The sequence below is a fragment of the Phocoena sinus genome, chromosome 6, assembly GCF_008692025.1.
Source record: "Phocoena sinus isolate mPhoSin1 chromosome 6, mPhoSin1.pri, whole genome shotgun sequence".
Classification (NCBI taxonomy): Eukaryota; Metazoa; Chordata; class Mammalia; order Artiodactyla; family Phocoenidae; genus Phocoena; species Phocoena sinus.
This window is the reverse complement of record NC_045768.1, coordinates 28,436,030-28,457,664: the sequence shown is the minus strand read 5'-3', so window position 1 is coordinate 28,457,664 and position 21,635 is coordinate 28,436,030. Positions and strand designations below refer to the sequence as shown.

Genomic DNA, 21,635 nt, shown 5'->3' with positions numbered 1-21,635 from the left:
CTTTTGGTCAACGATTTGTATTATGGCTGCAATGAATCTCGTCTAAATAAGGAAAGAAAAGCAAGGACATTGCCATAGTCAAACAAAGAGGGAAACAGTGAGAATTAAAAATCAGATTGACTGATTTAATAACACAATTAGGAGAAGAGCAAAGTTCCCCTTCCCAAAGTCAGCACAGACAGGAAAAAGGTAATTTCTTGTTTGAATAACACAAGAATTAGAGCAGATCAGCTACTGACTATAATTGGATCTATGGGAGATTGTCCCTGGAGTTTCAGAATTTTTAATACTGTACAAAAGATTTCTAACTTTAATTTGCTGCATGAATTAGAAGCTTTTCACAAGCAACAAAAAACTTAAATTGCCTTACAGTGTGAATGGCTGGTCCTTTGGAGGATGTTTCTGGAGCACATATGTCAGGACAATTCTGGCCATATGAAGGAAATCTCGGCTATAAGTCCCATCACGAGAATATCAGCATTTTCGTGGGTTTGAGATGGAAGTCTGGGCTTTGTCTAAATTTTCAAGCTTTTCAGTTAATTAATCTGTGGTTGCAGAAATCTGTCTTCTTTTACTAACTGAATCTCCCAAATTATTGTGGACAGAACCCTACAAATGGCGGAAGATATTGAACTTGGAAAGCAGAAAAGTTTCCTAAGTAAGAAGACTGTTACCCAACTAGGGGAAGAAAATCATTCCAATGGTTCAGAGGTAGACAAATGTCTTCACCACAGATCAGTTACAAATGTGCTTTTGGAAAAAGAAAGACCCCATATGATTTTCTTTCCTCAGTCTCTCATATTTATGAAATAAAGCTTGCCATTCCCCAACATTGCCTTTAAAAGTCTTGCAGCAAAAATAACACCTTGAAGATACTTTATTGACTTCCTGATTGAAATTTTCCTTATTGATGATGACAAATTCCTTCAAAAACATATTACTAATGCTATCACCAAGCTAGAGAAGCATTTAATCACAGACTACAAGTTGATGTGAAGAAAAAATACCAGAAAATATAAAGGGAGAGGATCTTATGTTTTATATATAATATGTAATGTTAATCATTCTATGCATATATGCAAATGACCATGACATAATAAAATGTTCCAGGCAAATTTGACATCTGTAACAATTTTTGTCTTCCTGGGATTTTCCTACTACCCCAAAGCTGAGGTCATCATATTTGTGCTGTGCTTGCTGATGTACCTGATCACCTTGCTGGGTAATATAATTCTGATCTCCATCACCATCCTGGATTCCAGCCTATACACACCCATGTACTTCTTCCTCAGCAACCTCTCTTGTTTAGATGTCTGGTACACCTCTTCTGCTTTCCCTCCAATGCTGATAAACTTTGTTTCAGGGAAAAACACTACTCTCATTCTCAGGGTGTGCCGCTCAGATGTACTTCTCTCTTGCCATGCGCTCCACTGAGTATGTGCTCCTGGCCATGATGGCATATGACTGATATGTGGCCATCTGCAACCCCCTGAGATACCCCATCATCATGAACAAGAGGATTTGTGTGCAGATTGCAGCTGGTTCCTGGGTGACAGGCTGCTTCACTGCCCTGGTGGAACCAGTGTCTGTATTGCAGCTGTCTCTGTGTGGTAGTAGTGTCATCAATCATTTTGCTTGTGAAATTCTGGCTGTCTTAAAACTTGTTTGTGTGGACACCTCCATGGTGCAATTAATCATGCTGGTGATCACCGTACTTCTTGTTCCTATGCTGATGCTTTTGATTTGTATCTCTTATGCTTTCATCCTCTTCAACATCCTGAGAATCAGCTCAGTGGATGGTCAAAGAAAAGCCTTTTCAACATGTGCAGCCCATCTGACTGTGGTGGTTTTGTTCCATGGGACAGCTCTCTCCATGTACCTGAAGCCCTCATCTGTAGATTCACAGGAAATAGATAAATTTATGACTTTGGTATATGGTGCGTTAACCCCCAGGTTGAATCCTATCATCTATAGTCTACGAAACAAAGAGGTGAAAGCAGCTTTGAAAAAATTGCTGTTTAGAAATTCTTTGGTAATGTTTTAATTTCTATCTTCATATAATATGGGAGCAAGCACATTCATCTGGATAATCTCCAACATTATCCAGAAAATTGCAAAGTCATTGGAATAAACCAAACCCTGGAAAATACTCATTTTCGAAAGGAGTTCAACATTAAGTCCAATATCTTGATTTACCTTGTAAATAAAACTTTTGATATTAATAAATAATTTAGGTAGAATGAATCATGTTTCTGGAGAAGTATTTAGCATTCACTGAATACTAATATAACATTAAAATTAGATGATTGCTTTTCTTTCATATTTAATTTGCTATATCATCTAAGTGTTCAACTCTAGCAGCACCATGACAATAACTAATATACCAAGAGTGTAAGATATTAAGCCTAGTATATTATCTTCATATGATTTGTAATTATGTCTGAAATTATGAAGAAATAGTATTTTTATGTAAGTATGGATATAGTTCGAGGTATATCAGTTTATAACCAAGATACCATTAATTTTAGAAATTTTCCTACTCTAAATGTTAAAATGTGAAATCTGTTAGATTTGATAAACTACCACAAGAATGATTTTGTTTATTTAGGATGTATGTATGGGGGATGGGTAAATATCTGTGTATGTTCAAAGACATCATGACAAGGATTTGTGCGTTGTAATCCTGTATATAAAGTGGAGTAAAGGAATAGCATTCAGGAGATCTTAAAGTATCCACGGTTATAAGGTCAAAGTACTCTCATATTGTACTCTGAATGTCTAAGTGAATTCATCAACACACACACACACACACACAACACACACCATGTTACTTATTTTTCTTAGAGCATGCTGAATTGAGCAATTATGGCTAAGAAACAACAGATTTCTACCCTGTAGAGATTACACTGCAAAAGAAATTATTTATTAATGTACACACATATTGTGCGAAAAGATTGATGGATATATTTGACATATGTGAGCAAAATTACATAAATTATAATTACACCAATATTGCATATTAACCAGTTTTTCCTTGTCTTTTCCACCCTCACTGGAGCTGGGGAGCTATGAGGCCAATGCATGTACATTACTTCCTCTTTATCAGAGAGATGTCTTTGGGGTATATGTGGATGATGGCTTTATTCTATGGAGAAGGTGACTCTTCTAGCATTGACATAATCTCCTTATATTTTAGACTTAGAGAAGGTGAGACAATTATAGATAATTACAACAGAAGGTCCCATTCTGAACAAGACAGAACTTGCAAGGAATGATTCAGTTGAGGGTGAATGGATTGATGAAGGAACCATGTCGGAAGAAAGAATTCAATGTACAGAAACTGTGCTGGTGTTCTTAATCCAAGTACCCTTAGTATACATGAGAAAAGTTTTTCTTTCTCAGGTATTAGATGAACAGTTCTATTAATTCAGAATCTCTCCAAAGGCAGAGACTGGGGATTTGTATCATAATAAAAGCAAAACAGTTATTCTCATTTGTGTCCTTACTTCCATTTCACTACCAGACGACAACGACCATGGTGTGATGTTATTTGGTTGAAGAGGATGAAGAACTGTTAACCCTATTACCCACCCAATCTCTACAATCACTTACAACAAAACATTTACCTGATTTCAAGTAATCACAAACATTGAGCCTATAAATATCCATCTTATTTGTTTATGTGGGTGAAAATAAAATCTGTAGTCTTATGCCTCGTCAGCTCCAGTGAGCACGTGCTATCATCTTCAACAACTTTGTACGTGTTTTAAAGGGATATGGATGAGCTAGTTATTGCCTGAGAGGCCAACCAGCTGTCCAGAGGCAAAACCCAATAAAATGGCTCTTAACCCGCCTGGCTGAATCATCATAGGCCTAGAGAGGGTCCTCGGATTTCAGGTGCTTCAGCAAGAGTCATCTTGTCTAAACAACTAGATCCAGGATGGCATAAATTTCTGCATCATCCAAATATGTTTTGTTCTGTCTTCCAAGGATAGAACTGTATATGTAATCCTGAACTGTATTTTGATTACTTCTTTATCATTCTGTGTTTCATTATGAGCAACCTCCATTGTTACAACATTCTTTACCAATAGAGGAAACAGTTCATTGAAAAGCAGTTTACAAAACTGTATCACATTTCAGTCCTGCTTCTCTGCAGTACCATCCACTTCACACTTTGCAATATTTACATTCAGCATCCTTAGATGGTTCACTCACACAGGTGATTAATTTCAACAGATGAGTAACTTCAACCCCTTGTGGAAAACTTAATATTTTAACTCTAAGAGAGCAACTTTGATTCAAGGTCTTAAGGAACATCTCACTGTGACCCACTCCCAAGTACCATTTTCAAATATAGTCATATGAACTCAAAGGAAACAAATGCTTGCCTTTGCAATCACACAATAAATGGGAACTTGACCATGCCACGAGTTTCCTGAATGTCTTATTAAAGTCTTTTTCTAAATATCTCTGCTTTTCTTTTCTTCAGGTGAATAAGATTTTACATGATTTCTGATACGGTCTTTTTTTTCCATTTCACTAATTTCCCACAATCTGAGAACATACTAATATCTGTGCTACTTGACTTGTTTTAAGCTATCCTGAAACTTTCCAAAATCATCATGAAAATAAGGATCACCTGGAATGCTTGCTAAAAATATCATGCAAATTTTCAACTTAGATCCAAATCAGAATTTCCAGAGGAGATATATGCTAATCTGTATGTTTTATAACACTTGGCAATTATTATTATGTGAGAATTATGGGAACTCTGACTCAGAGCATTAAATGGAAGAGACTGAACCCTATTACTTAATGCTTATAGAATCGGGGTGGGGGGATATGTTAAGTGTCAAGGAGATGAGAATATCCCAGCTCAGAACTGATCAGAATTTAGGAAAACTATGTGCAGAGCTTTGTTATAAAGTGTTAGGGAAAGGGAGAATCCATTAAATAATGTGAAAAGTTTGAGTACACAGCCCTTGGGACTCTGTTCAAAGAAGAACTGGATAAATACAAGGTTTCATTCTGTCTTATTTGCTGCAGCTCTCATTTGTGTAGAGAAAAAAGTAAAAACCAAGTTCATCAATTTAATTTACAAATACACTCTATATATACTAGAAGGAAGAAATATTTAAAGGCCATTTAAATATGCTTAGTTTATTTTTTAATAAATCACTCTAGTGAGACCTCCTATCAGTAAAAGACAAGCACATCAGAATGATCCTAGAAGCTAGAGTGAGAAAAGCAAAGTCTGAGACCTTAATTTGGTATCGATAGCTCTCTTCCTTAAGATGTGAATCATGTTCACATATCATAGTATTATTACAACTTCTTAAAAATCATCACATGCTGTGCTAAGATCATTTTGTGTGGAATAATTTTAGAGTCAGGAAGATTTTAGAAACATACTGTAGTAATTTGGAGAAAAGATGTTCTTCCAGGCCAGAGTGATAGTTGTGGACATGGTGAGAAATAGTCAAATTCTGGATTTATTGAAAAGGTAGGCAACAGGATTTCCAGAAGGATTGGATATGGGTGATAGAGGAAGAGAGGCATCAAGAATGACTTCAGGGTTTTCAGACTGAAAAGTGAGAAGGATACAGCTATGACTCACTGATTCAAGAAAGTCTGTAATTGAAGTGGATCTGTGGGAGAATATCAGGCATTCATTTTAGACATGTTAGGTTCAAACTATCTATTAAATATGACAACTACATGGAAGAATATACAAGTCATGTGTTTAGAGAAGAAGTCTGGGCTAGAGATACAAATTTGGGAGCCATTAGCATATCGATGATATTTAAAATCAATAAGATCACTAAGGTAGTGAGTATAGACAATAAAAGAGAAGAGGTTGATCCCTGGGACATCGTATCAGCAATATGCAGTATTGCAGATTTTTATTTGTCACCATGCAGGAGTGACAGATGATAGTGTGACCTCTTCATCCTCTATGTCTGATCATAGATCTGGGCACACTACTGTCCACCTTTTCCACACAGTTGCCATTCTGTATCTAATTATCATTATATTAACTACATATTTATTCATATGGATTTGAAAATATATACCCTAATCATTCCTCTATTCAAGATTGTTTCTAATCAGTGCCTATTATAACTAATGCTTAAATGAACACATTCCTATGTTTGATTTTTCACTTATATTTTATTATATATTAAAATCAATTCCCAGGAGTGGGTTTACTTCATCAAAGGCAATGAACAATTTTATGGCTCTTGACAGAAAAGTTTTATAGTATCTTCAGTATGGTATTAGTTGGTATTCAGATGAAGTGAGGAATTTGAGAATTGGGCATGCCTCTAAGAATTGAAAATACATGTATAATAGGAAATAGAATAATAGCTAGAGCTATTATTATCAAATGTTGAATAAAAGTTGTGAGAGTGTACATTCTTGTCTTGTTCCTGATCTTAGACGAAATGCTTTCAGCTTTTCACTGTTGAGTATGATGTTGATGTAGGTTTGTCATATATGGCCTTTATTATGTTGAGGTTTGTTCCCTGTATACACACTTTGTTAAGAGTTTTTATCATAAATGAACGTTGAATTTTATCAGAAGCTTTTTCTGCATCTATCGAGATGATCATGTGATTTTTTTTTCCTTCAACTTGTTAATGTAGTGTATCATGTTGACTGATTTGTGGATACTGAACCATCCTTGCATCCCTGGGATAAATCCCACTTGATCGTATTATAGGATCCTTTTAATACACTGCTCAATTCAGTTTTCTAATATTTTGTTGAAATTTTTCGCATCTACGTTAATGAGTTATACTGGCCTGTAATTTTCTATTTTTGTGACATTTTTGTCTGGTTTTGGTATCTGGGTGATGTTGGCCTCATAGGATGAGTTTGGAAGCATTCTTTCCTTTTCAATTTTTTGGAATAGTTTGAGAAGGATAGGTGTTAACTCTTCTTTAAATGTTTGGTAGAATTCTCCTGTGAAGCCATCTGATCCTGAACTTTTGTTTGTTGGGAGTTTTTAATTACTGATTCAATTTCATTACTGGTAATTGTTCTCTTCATATTTTCTATTTATTCCTGATTCAGTCTTGGAGATTGTACATTTTTAGGAATTTATCCATTTCTTCTAGGTTGTCCATTTTATTGACGTACAATTGTTCATAGGAATCTCTTATGATCCTTTATATTTCTGTGGTGTCAGCTGTAACTTCTCCTCTTTCATTTCTGATTTTATTGTACTGGTCCCTCTCTCTTTTTTTCTGGATGAGTCTGTCTAAGGGTTTATCAATTTTATTTATCTCTTCAAAAAAGTAGCTTTTAGTTTCATTGATATTTCCTTTTTTTTTAGTCTATTTCATTTATTTCTTTTCTGATATTTATTATTTCTGCTACTACAATGGAAATAATAAATATTGAGTTTTGTTTGTTCTTCGTTTTCTGTTTCCTTTAGATGAAAGAATAGATTTTTATTTGAGATTTTTCTTGTTTCTTGAGGCAGGCTTGTACCTCTATAAATGTCTCTCTCAGAACTGCTTTTGCCATGTCCCATTTATTTTGGATCGTTGTGTTTTCATTTTCATTTGTCTCCAGGTATTTTGTTTTTAACTTATCTTTGATTTCTTCAGTGATTCATTGGCTGTTTAGTAATACATTGTTTAGACTCCACCTGTTTGTGTTTTTGCAGGTTTTTTTCCTTGTAGTTAGTTTCTAGGTTCATATTGTTGTGGTTGAAAAGATGCTTGATATAATTTCAATCTTTTAAAATTTATTGAAACTTGGTTTTTGGCCTAGTATGTGATCTACCCTGAGAATGTTTTATGTGCACTTAAAAGGAATGTGTATTCTGCTGCTTTTGTATGGAATGCTCTATATATACCTATTAAGGTTATCTGCTTTAATGTGTCATTAAGCCAGCGTTTCCTTATTGATTTTCTCTCTGAATGGTCTTTCCACTGATGTAAGTGGGGTGTTAATGTCCCCTACTATTATTGTGTTACTGTCAATTTCTTCCTTTATGTTTGTTAATATTTGCTTTATGTATTTAGGTGCTTCTATGTTACGTGCACATATATTCACAATTGTTTATAACTTTGTGCTGGATTGGTCCCTTGATCATTATATAACGTACTTCTTTACCTCTTGCTACAGTCTTTGTTTAAAGTCTATTTGTCTGACGTGAGTATTGCTACCCCGGCTTTTTTTTTTCCATTTGTATGGAATAACACTTTTCCATCCCCTCACTTTCAATCTGTGTGTGTCTTTAGATCTGAAGTGAGTCTCTTGTAGATAGTACATATATGTGTGTGTGTGTGTGTGTGTGTGTGTATATATATATACACACACACACACACACACACACATACACATGGGTGTATACATTCTTATACATTCAGCCACTCTATGTCATTTGATTGGAGCATTTAGTTTATTTACATTTAAAGTAATTATTGAGATGTATGTACTTATTTTGCCCTTCTTAGCCCTTATATCAGAAGACATGAAAAATAAAACTTAATCAATTGCTCAAAATGTCTTGAATAAATGCCATTTTAAACAGAAGCCTTTAATTTCTTCCACTTTCCTTAGTTTTATTTTTTCTGTACATTTTTCCTTAAAATAATTAGTTAGATTTTGTGTTTTTATACTTTTTAATAATTAACATATTTAAAACTACTGGTACAAGAAGGAGATATCTTCAAGTTCAATTTCAGGACAATCTGGGAGATTATTCCTGAAGATGCTGGTGGGACTGTAAATTGGTATAGCCACTATGGAGAGCAGTATGGAAGCACCTTAAAAAATTAAAAATAGAGCTACCATATGATTCTGTAATCCCACTCCTGGGCATATCCGGAGAAAACCATAATTCTAAACAATACATGCACCCCAATGTTCATTGCAGCACTATTTACAATAGCCAGGACATGGAAGCAACCTAAATGTCCATTGACAGATGAATGGATAAAGAAGATGTGGTGTGTATATATACATACACACACACACACACACACACACACACACACACACACACACACACACACAATGGAATATTACTCAGCCATAAAAAAGAATGAAATAATGCTATTTGCAGCAACATGGATGGATATACAGATTATCATATTAAGTGAAGTAAGCCAGACAAAAGACAAATATCATATGATATCACTTATATGTGGAATCTAAAAACAATTATTCAAATGAACTTATATACAAAGCAGAAACAGACCCACAGACACAGAAAACAAACTTATGGTTACCAAAGGGGAAAGAGGGGAAGGATAAATTAGGAGTTTGGGTTTCACTTATACATACTACTACGTATAAAACAGATAACCAACAAGGACCTACTGTATAGCACAGGGAACTATACTCAATATTTTGTAATAACCTATAAGGGAAAAGAATCTAAAAAAGAATATATATATATATATATATATATATATATATATATATACACACACACACACATACACACACATACACATATATATATAAAAAACTGAATCATTTTGCTGTACACCTGAAACTAACACATTATAAATCAACTATAATTCAAGAAAAAATAAAATTAAAAAAAGAGGAGAAAATGTTATAAAAATGTTATTAATATTATGAATGCACTAGCTAATTTGAAAATCTTGTTGCAATGGAAGATTTTTTAATAATAAAAAATATATTTTTAAGCCAATAGTCATATCACACTCCATGTTAAAACACATGAATCATTCCTGTGAAAGTCAGAGTCAAGATAAGGGTAGCTTCTAAAACTGTTGTTATTTAGCATTAATTATGACTAATCCAGCTTATGCAAATACATGAAATACAAACTTAGGGGTATAAGTATAGGAGTAGAAGAGAAAATTATCAGTACTAGTAGCCATTTTTTAAAAAGAAAATAGAATCAACCAAAAAGACTATTATAAGTAGTAAATATGTTCAATTAGTTACCTGGCTACTTAATAATAATATATAAGATTAATAGCTTCTCTATAAATAAAAATTGCTTAGAAATTATCACCAAAAAGTCAAATAACATAATAAACATAAAATATTAAAAGCATATTAAAGATATTGAAATATCAAAAACCTGTAATTTATATGAGGTAGTGATAACTTAATATAGAAAGAATTCTTATAAAAATAAAAAGAATTTCCAATTCATTTACTTTGCACAATTTCCAACTGAAACCCAATTAGAAAATGGATAATCAAATAATAATGAAAAATCACAAACTGAGATATAGAATAGAAAATTCATACATGAAAATATGGTTAGTTTCACTCTTATGCAATTAAACACTAATAAATTCAGAAATGAAATGTTATTTTAATCAATTAAAAATGCATGTAAACTTATGGGTAACTGATGATAATGGCAGTTGCTTAAATCCACATTTCTTTACATATCGTCCAAAAACAATACAGAACAGAAGAACAAGTAAAGCTATTCAAACCCACAAAACCAGAAGACAGAACATGACCAACTTTGAAGTACCGATAAGCACAAAATTTAACACTAAATGGTAGCATCTCTCATGTTCTCACTGAATCTTTTCACAGAGCAAAGACTAGCATGGAAAAGAGAAGGGGGATACAAGCAGCAAGTTTAAGATTGACCTAAAACCAAAACACAGCCCTGAATACAGGTGGGACACAAAACTGTGTATGAGTTGAGGCGACTGTCTTCTAAAGTCATGGATTTGGGGTAAAAAGTAAATGAAAAGGAAGAAAGAGTCATCTTTGGAGATTTAGAAGTGAAAGAGCAAAGAAGCAAAAAGGAAAATTGGGGTCACGCTAAATAAAAATGTTTTAAAATAGGGACTTCCGTGGCAGTGCCGTGGTTAAGACTCCATGTTCCCAATGCAGGGGGCCTGGGTTCAATCCCTGGTCAGGGAAGTAGATCCCACATGCTTGCCATAACAAAGAGTTCGCATGACACAACTAAGGAGCTTGCGAGCCACAACTAAAGAGCCCACGAGCCGCAACTAAGACCTGGCACAACCAAATAAATAAATAAATAAATAAAATAGTTTTTAAAAGTGTTCTAAAATATCGGAGGGGCTACAATCCTTTCCTACTTAGATAAGATAAAGGAGAAAAAAAGACAAGGAGGGCCAGAGAGCCCTCAGGACAAGGGTAAAGTGGCTTTAGCAAGCTAATGCTGTTATAAGGTTCTCTCTATTTCTGCAGAAGGGGAAGGGGAAGAGGGAGTCAAAGCAATTATTTAAGGAAATTCTACTTCAAAACACAGACAGATGAGGACACTCTTGACCTACAGGTCATATAAACGAATCCAAATTATGAAATAAATAATGAAAGTAGACTATATTCAAAACTATTATAAAATGAAATAGAAAATGAGAAACAAAATGCCTCAGCTGATGGAAACTTCTGCCCTTCATCCTGAAGAAGAAGAAGAAGAAGAAGGAGAAGGAGAGGAAGAGGAATAGGAAGAAGGAGGAGGAGGAGGAGAAGAAGAAGAAAGAAGAAAGAAGAAAGAAGAAAGAAGAAAGAAGAAGAAGAAGAAGAAGAAGAAGAAGAAGAAGAAGAAGAAGAAGAAGGAGGAGGAGGAGGAGGAGGAGGAGGAGGAGGAGGAGGAGGAGGAGAAGGAGAAGAAGAAGAAAAAGAAGGAAGGGGAGGGGGAGGGGGAGGAGGAGGGGGAGGGGGAGGAGGAGGGGGAGGGGGAGGGGAGGGGAGGAGGAAAAGGAGGAGGAGAAGGAGAAGAAGAAAATTAAAACTGTAAAACAACACTAAAAATCAATACCAGTATCCTCAAACAAGCATTTGAGGAAAACACCTGAATCAGAAATTCAAAAATTAAAAAGAAATTGTTCAACTAATGTATCAGGAAAAAATGAAAAGAAAATTGGTTGAACTCAGGAAATAATAAGTAAAAGACAAAGCCATCTTAAAGACTAAATAGAAGACTAAAATAAAGGTAGCCAAGGTAAAATAGATTAGAATGAAATTTAATAAGGGCACTGAAGAAAGGGAAGCACTCAACAAAATGAAAATAAGATCAAGAAAATCTATCCAATGAAACAGAGGCAAAGAAGAAACATTGTTATTTTTACAAATAAATAAAATTTGAGTCTCTAAAAAAGAAATAAAACAATAAAATCTAATTAATATTTAAAACTTAAGTCTAGAAAAACTTTTTGTAAATAAAGTACTGAAAGTGTCTACCAGGTGCTGGGAAAAAATAAGCTCAGCATAATCAACTCTGATAGGTATCTCAGTAAAGCTACTGGAGTTTAAAATACAAAATATTTAAAACAAAATGGTTAACATCTTATAAGGGCAAACGAATTAGTCCAACATTAGATTTCTGAAAAAGATCAGACAGTGGAGTTGCATTTTCAAAACACTCAAGAAAGAAAATGCATACCAAGTAATTTATATCTAGTCAAGCTGTCCTTCAAATATCCATGATATTGAAAAATGGTTTTAAACACGTAAGACCCAAGGAATGCTGTATGCATAATCCCCTTTTAGAGTTGATGAGAGGATAATCTCTATTGAAACAAAAGATGAATGGGGAAACTTGGGCAAAAGGATAAGCAGTGAGCATTTAAAATATTTAATTATAAGTCTAAGAATAAAATATAGGTGAGAATGAAGATGCCAGAATAATATATGAATAGTATATGTTCTGAAAAAGTGAAAAATTATACAACCAGAAAAGCTAAGAGGGAACATATGCCTTTGACAATAATAAGTTAACTACAGCCATGCTTGCAGTCTCACCATGAACTTTTAGAAAATTGGACAAAGTAGATGAAAAAACGGTTTTTAGATACTGAACAAGCAAGGCAGGACAGTGACCTCTGGAAGAAGAGACTAGAATTAAAGCCAATTTAGTGTTATTTTTTAGACTCTGGTTTATGGAGGATCCCAAGCAGATCACAGTGGTCTCACTAAATTGAGCAAAGTCAGAAAAGAGTTAAAGGGGCTGAAGCAGCTGATTTACAGGGCAGAGTTCTGGAGATTAAAAATATAAGCAAAGAAATAGCTCCAGGTACCATCAGAGGGGTTCCATCAAATTGGCTGCTGAACACTAAAGCACACATGCAGAACAGTGAAATAACATGAGTTCAGGCAAAGAAGAACCAATGGGGGGCTATAAACCAAACCATTCCCAAAGCTCACAAAGGTTTGAGAGACATCTGAGTCCCAAGCAACAAGAGTAAAATATCTTCATTGAACATCCAGAGCATTTAGAGACCTGTGAATTGTTAGCTAGCAGTAGGGCTAAACTAACTCTAGGACAGGGATTCTCAAGTGCAGGACAATTGACACTTTGGGCTGAATAATTCTTTGCTACGGAGGTATGTCCTGTGCATTGTAGGGTGTTTAGCAACATCCCTGGTTTCAACCCAATTAATTTCAGTAGCAGTGCTCCCCCCACCGCAGGTTGTGACCACCAAAACTTTATCCAGACATTGCTTAATGTCCCCTCAGAGGCAAAATTATTAACAGCTCCAAAGTAAATCACGTCCATTGATCTAGGGTAAAGGCAAATCTAGATATACCCTCATAAAGCTTAAAAACTTGTCTCAAAGGTGTCAAGGTAATCTGCAAGTAACTGCCTGCCAGAATACATGCAACACACTTTAATAGGAGACCCCCAAATCCAGCACTCAATGAGATTAAGTTCAAAATGACTAGCATACAAGCCAAAATAACAAAAAAAAAGCAAAAAGTCAGGACAATCTGGCCCATAACCAGGAAAAAATAAAAGCCATTCATTCAAAAGAAACAGTTTGAGAAATGATAGAAATGATGAAATTAGTAGATGAATTATTACAAATTACCCACAATTTAGAGAAAAGGAAGAACATAATGAAGATAAAAGTTATTTTTAAAAAATAACTTCTGGAACTAGAATATGCAATTTGTAAAACAGAAGTATTACTATATAGGATGAATGGCATATTATAGAGAGCAGATGAAAATATAAGTGAACTTGAAGACATAGCAATGAACTATTCAAAATGAAGCATAAAGGGAAAAGAAAACTGAAAAAAAATAATGAACAGAGCTTCTGTGACACATGGGAAATATCAAGCAATTCAACATACATAGAATTGGCATCTCAGTAGCTGAGAAGAGAGAGTAGGAGAACTCAAAGAATGGAAAGAAATAATGGCCAAATTTTTTCCAAATTCAAAGAAACCCACAGATACAAGAAGTTCACAAAACTACAAATAATATAAACACCACACACAGAAAAAACACACACAGGCAAATACACACATACGAATAGCTATATCATATCCCAGTTAAATTGGTGAAAATCAGTACTAAAAAGAAAATCTTTAAAATAGTCAAATAAGGGAAATATTATATCTAGAGGATTAAAGATAATATTGATGGCATACATCATGGTAGAAGTAATGCAACCCACAAGAAATGCAACAATGTCCTTAAGGTGCTGAAAGAAAACTAAATCTCTTAACCAATTTCTATGTATAGCAAAAATATTCTTCAAAAAATGAAAGTAAAATAAGGAATTTTTTTGGACAAAAGCTGAAAGGAATTACCAAAAGTAGAACTACATGTAACAAAATAGTTTTTCCAGTGGACAGAAAATGACATCATATGAAAACATAAATCAGCACAAAAGAATGGAGAGTGTTGAAAATGGTAAATATGTGAGTAAACAAAATAGAATTTTTTTCTCATAGTTTTATATTTCTTTAAAATATATATGGAATCTAAAAAAAAAAAAGGTTCTGAAGAACCTAGGGGCAGGAGAGGAATAAAGATGCAGACTACAGAATGGACTTGAGGACATGGGGAGGGGGAAGGGTAAGCTGGGACGAAGTGAGAGAGTGGCACTGACATACATACACTACCAAATGTAAAATAGATAGCTAGTGGGAAGCAGCTACATAGCACAGGGAGATCAGCTCAGTGCTTTGTGACCACCTAGAGGGGTGGGATAGGGAGGGTGGGAGAGAGATGCAAGAGGGAGGAGATAGGGGGATATATATATGTATATATGTGTGTGTATATATATATATGCATATATGTGTGTGTGTGTGTGTATATATATATATATATATATATAGCTGATTCACTTTGTTATACAGCAGAAACTAACACAAATTGTAAAGCAATTATACTGCAATAAAGATGTTAAAAAAAATAAAAAATAATTGACTATTTAAAGCAGAAGTGTTGAGTTTAGCTCAGCTACTCCATTGTTTGCTGCCTTGGTTTCCACTTTGCTTGGCCAAGTAGCCTGCAGGGACATTAAACTGACACTAGCCCCCCTTTCATTCAAATGCATGCCCTAGGTAACAGCCTGCAGCATCACAAACAAATGTAAGTTCCTGTTATAACTTCCCTAACAGCCCTTGTGATTAATAGTCTCCCCTCTCTCCCAGCGCTTTCCCTTTGAATGACCCTTAGATAAGACCTTTCTGGGCCTTACCAAAACCCAGCTGTTTGTTTGAATTGACCAATCCAGCCTTAGCCTGGGAACCCCAAAAGACTTCACCCATGGACCCTAATAAACACATGGGCCTGGGTCCTATCTCTCTACACTCTGCCTTGACCTCTGTATGTGGCTCCTCAAGGCATACTGAGCAAGAACTCCAGGACCTGTGAGTAGTAAAATTCTCTGTTTCCATTTCTCTTGTGGTCTTTTGTTGAACCATGGCTCACCATCTGGCACTCTGTGTTCCACTTAACAAGTGTTAATTTGACACATTCATAACAAAAGCGATAACTAAGAATTGTGGGGTCTAAATACAGAGAGAGAAGTAAAAATATGACAAAAATAGCACCAAAAATGAGAGGGGAAATGACAGTATACCATTTTAACCTTCAAACATTATACATGAAATGGTAAAAAAAAAAAAATTATTAGACCATAGAGTGTCATAAATTTAAAATGTAAACTTCAGCCTCTAGAGCAACCAACAAAAACTATAAATTGAGAGGCATAGGTAATAAGGTAACAATAAAAATAAAATGGAATCCTACAAAAATATAAAAATGATCCAAAACAATGTAGGAAAAAGAGCAAAAAGAAAATGAGATAGAAATGTGGTAGACCAATTCCAGGTATAACTAAATTATAATAAATAATAAGTACACTTAATTTAAATATTCTAAACATAGCAATTAAATGACAGCGATTGTCATACTGGAGTAAAAAACTGTCCCCCAAAACCCACTTTCACATAGAGATGCAGACAGATTAAAACTATAAAGATGGAAAAAGATATAACATGCTTACATCTTTTCTGAAAAAGTATTTCGGCTTAATTTTGAAAGATGTTTTTACCAAATATTGAATTCTGGTTTACAGACTTTTTTTCCTTTTACCACTCTAAAGATATCATTCTGTTGATTTCTGATTTGCATAAATTATGACAGGACGTCTGCATTATTTTTTTATCTTTATTCCCCTATACTTATTGTGTGTTTTTCCCCCTGGCTGCTTCACATTTTTTTGAGTAACACTGGTTTTCAGCAATGTGATGATGTTTTTTGTTAAGATTTTCTTCACATATTCCTGCTTTGTCATCCTGAGGTTCTTGGGTCTTTGGATTTATAGTTTCCATAAAGTTTGGGAAATGTTCAGTCATTATCTCTTCAAATAGTTTTTCTGTTCTCCTTTTTCTTTCTTCACCCTCTGAGACTTAAAAATACATGTATGTTAGATTGTCTGATATTTTCCACAGGTTACTGAGTCTCTGTTCACCTTGTATTAAGTCCCTTCAGTTTTTGTGGTTCATTTAGGATATTTTCTATGGCTATATCTTCAGGCTCACTGATCATTTCTTCTGCAGCTTCTACTCTATTAACCCCACCCAGTAAAAATTTAAGGCACTATTTGTTTTACCTCTTGAAATGGTGCTTGGTCTTTTTTTTTTTTTCATTTTCCTCCACATTATATTCCTGTTTTCCTTTCAATCTAGCACATTTATTATATTTATGATAGCCCACTTAAATTCCTTGTCCTCTAATTCCATTATCTCTACCATTTCTCGGTCTCTTTCTATTGATTGACTTTTTTCTAGGTTATGTTAGCTAGCTTCTTTGCATAACTTGAATTTTTTATTGGATGCCAGATATTGTGAAATTGACTTTGTTGAGTGCTGGGTTTTGTCATATTCCTTTAAAGGATGTTAGAATGCTTTACTTTGCTCTGGTAGCCAGTTAAGTTACTTGTAGATTAGCTTCATCTCTTCTAGACTTTTAAAAACAGTTTTAAAGACAAATCTAAAATAGCCCTTATTATAAGGATACTTTAGCCCCACAAGATGTTACCCCTGTGGCACTCCATTGAACATGCCATACCCCAAAGACATGGTCTCTACTCTGACTGGAAAGAAATAAAATGGTCCCCAGGCCTATGTGATCCCTGGTAATTTCTTGGCTTATATTCACTGGTGATTTTTATTTCCTCAGCACTCTTTTTCCCTGCAAGTATCTCACTGCTAGAGGTAGAAGATACAGATATAAAAAAGGGAAGACAGAGTCCAACTACTAGTGTTGCATTGAATTTGAGGTATCAGTATGAATTCATGGTTTTATATAGCAATATATAGTAAACACGTTAGGCTTTGGAGGCCATATTGTTCCTGTCACAACTCCTCAACTCTGTCATTGTAGCATGAAAGCAGTGATAGACACTATGTAAATAAATGAGCATGCTATGTTTAATTCAAACTTTATTTATGACTACTGAGAAGGATAAGAGAAACTTAGCATTTACCAGGGAACAGGCTCAAGTAAGGGTGCAAATATAAAGGGGTATATATTCATCAGCGTTCTGCAGAGAAACAAAACCAAAAGGATGTGTATAGATAGATAGATAGATAGATAGATAGATAGATAGATAAAGAGAGTCAGTGAAAGTAAGAGGGGGCGGTAGGGAGAGGGAGAGATGGATTTTAAGGAATTGGCTCATGCGATTGTCAGGGCTGGCAATTCTAAAATCTACAGGGAAGGCTGGCAGGCTGGAAATTCTGGCAAGAGTCAACCTTGCAGTCTTAAGTCTGAAGACAGTCTGGAGGCAGAATTCCTTCCATTTCTGAGGACTTCAGTCTTCTCTTAAGGCTGTCAACTGACTCTATGAGGTCCACCCACATTACAGAGGGTGATCTGTTCTACTCAAAGTCTATATGATTTATATGTCAATCACATCTAAAAACTACCTTCACAGCAACATCTAGACTGATGTTTGATGTACAATGGGGTACCACAGCCTAGCAAAATTGACACATAAAATTAACCATCACAGGGTAGCAAAAGGGGAGTTTCCTGGTAGTTATGGAACAGGTATATATTTCGATTATGGTGGTGGTTGCAAGAATCTGTACATAGGATAAAATTGCATAGAACTACACACACACACACATATGAATACATGAAAAATGGTGAAAACTGAATATGTTTTGTAATATAGTTAATAGTATTGAACCAATGTCAATTTTGTGGTTTTGATATTGTACTTCTATAATATAAGGTATCAAAATTGGGGGAAGTGGAGTGAAGGGTACATGATACTCTATATACTATTTTTGTAATTTTCTATGAGTCTATAATTATCACCAAATAAAAGGTCTTTAAAAATTTTATGGACACTCAAGTTTGATATTCCAATAATTTTCAGGTACCATGAAGTATTATTTTTCTTTTAATTTTTTCAACAGTTTAAAAATGTAGACATCATTCCTAGCTCATGGACCACACAAATACAGGTAGCAAGCCAAGGCCCAGGGTCATTTTTTGCTGACTGCTAAATTAAATAGTATTGTTTCTTCATGTCAATAATTATATTCTGTTTATGGTAAAAAAAAAAAGTCTTTGAATGCTTTTAAGAAAGACAGAGTGAAATATTTCGGGGTAAAGAGATATAATATCTGTACCTTACTGTCAAACAGCTCTCTCTCTACATATATATTAATATACTTACAAATATATATATAGAAATGATAAAGCAAATGTGGTTAAGATATAATATCTGAAGATTCTGGGTTAAGGCTTAAAGAAAATTCTTTCTATGATTCTTGCAACTTTTCTATAAGTCTGAACTTATTTCAAAATAAAAATTATTTACACACACATATATATCCAATACTTGCTTAAAAATCTGGAAAAAGGGAGTGAGTAGGTATAGATATCAGTGAAACAATGAGCTAGCAATTCTTAAAACTGAGTGGTTGGTATATGAGGTTTTATTATATAGCTTTCTTCTTATGGTTATTTGAAATTTTCCAAAATTAAAAGTTTATATATATATACACACACATGCACACACAGACGAGAGCTGCAAAAGTTTGAGGAAACATGTACAGTGACACTGACAGCAGGTAATATGAATTGGGGGAGAGACATAAAATTTAATAAGAGAAATTAAAAAATCATATCGCCTGCTATAGTAAATTCATTTTCTATGTAGTAAATTTATTCTGTGAAACCTAATGAGTTCTACACACATTAAAAAAACTTTCAAAATAGCAACTTCAAATGTACCACAGTGTACCAAAATAAGTCAACATTAAAATGATTAATTTTAAACTCCAAATTAATAAGATAAATAATAAAAATGTTAATGGTGGTCACCTGTAGGAGGTAGCAACAGTGGTAAAAATATTTTCTTCTTTATAGTCTTCCACAGTTTTTTGAATTTCTAAAATATCTATTATTTATCACAAAATAATACATGTAACAATCTTTTTGAGATTTCTCAATTTCTTGGGAGGGCAGATTAGTTTTAAAACTGTTAATTTTCTGGGCATTCATCAACATGAGCGGAACTTGTCAAAATAGAAGCAACATAAAAACATAAAAAGTGCCAACTTTTTATATAGCAACAGAAAGAATAATTTTAATCAATTTCTGTAAATAAAGCATTCAGTTTGATATAAACATGCATATGAGATACTAGCACCCTTTGCTTTGTGGGAGGAAAAAATTAAGCTGTTAATGAATTGGCTGGGACCATGGTTCTAGAAGTAGAACCATGAACATACAGACATGTGCTAAAACCTTGGTAGCATAGGTCAAAGTTTGAAAAGAATCAAACTTGGATCAGACTGAAATGTAGGGCTCATCCCAGTGAGTAAGGAGAAGTTAAAAAGCCTCACCTAAAGGGTTTGGTACATGCCTGTCTACATAGAACCAAAAGCAGCACCCACTGTGATACAAGCCAGAGGAGAGGACCCACAGTTAGAGGTTTGCTGCAGTGACAACACTCCGACCCAGATGAGACAGAAGACAGGCAGCAGGATTTTAGTGACCAGATCACATAGATCAAAAACATGGATTTACCCAAGGATGTAGATTGGCAAGGAGTACAGTTCTCAGATAGGAGGTCTGGGGTCATACTATGGCTCCAAAACCAACAGGGAAGAGAAAATTTAGGTAGTACCATAAGGCTGAAATCAGCTGTCACAATGGCTGGTGATATGGACTAATGATATGCTGTGCTCAGCCATGGAAAAATAATCTACACAAAGTGAAAAAAAAAAAAAACAACCATCCAAAAAGCCTATCATAGGTTTACTGAGGAGTTTCAACTCACTGGAGTATAAAATGAAATGAATTTCTCTCCCCAGTCACAAATTTCAGATTTTCAGAGTCAAAAGAAATATTTCAGGCAAACTAAAAACTTTCTGGTTATTTTCAGCCCTAAGACACCCATCCCCCAGCCCTCTTCTAGAGCAGCTCTTCTGCTAGTCTACAGCCTAGAGAGAAAAAGCTCAGCAAGCCTCCATTCATCAAGCCAGATGTCAGTTCTTCTTTGTAGACACCCAAAACCTCAACAGGTTTTGCAGCACTACCTTACTTGTCTTGGATAAGAACAGTCTTCCTACTCTTTCATAGGAACAGTAGTGAAACACTTCCCACCATTCACTGAGCACTTCCCATGATGTATAAATCTCCTTTGATTCTACCTTCCCCCTTCTTGATGTTTACTTTATATAGATATGTGGGGAGAGGAGGCAAGGAAGAGTGGTGGTTGATACCAGTAGGAAGACAAGGGAGAGATGCCTGACTCTAACAATTGGTAGCTTAAAAAATAAAAAGTGCTACTTGGTGTCATTTATCTTCAATTTGGAGTCTCCACTTCAATACTTAAATTCTGGGTCAACAGAAGAAGTCAAACAACATCCTCTACAAAGGTAATTAATATGAATTGGCACTATCCCAGGTGTTTTGTACAACTTAATCTTTACAATAACACTGAGAGCAGTGTTTAATTACTCTCTTTTTTCAAATAAGAGAACTACATTTTAGAAAAAGTAAATAACTTTCCCAATATTAAGTGGTTTGTGATGGAACAGAATTTATACTCCTGCCTCACTATTTCTGAAGAGTATGTGTGATATTTTCCACTGTGTTGCCAGACAGTACACCAAAAACACTCATTTCAGATATCACCAGGGATAAGATTCTAAAGTGACTGCCTTTGTGAAATATGTATCAAAATCTATTGGAATCTGAGTCTGTAACAGACTACTGTTCTCAGGGATTGTAGCTAAGCTGAGATAGTGGAAACAAAGAATAAAAATCTCTCTATATAACTTTGCTTTCCCCAAAGAAGGTTGTCAATGATTACCCAATGATGCCATGTCTAGTCTTTATATACTAAACACCCACATTTCCCTTTGGTC

At 34.7% G+C, this 21,635-nt stretch overlaps 1 protein-coding gene across 1 annotated transcript; it reads left to right on the top strand.

Moving 5' to 3' along the window:
- The first annotated feature begins 1,101 nt into the window (after positions 1–1,101).
- Positions 1,102–2,044, top strand: LOC116754971 (olfactory receptor 13F1). The gene is given in 2 exon segments (XM_032633859.1): positions 1,102–1,374; positions 1,376–2,044. Coding segments are annotated over 2 exon segments (942 nt in total).
- The last annotated feature ends 19,591 nt before the right edge of the window (positions 2,045–21,635 follow it).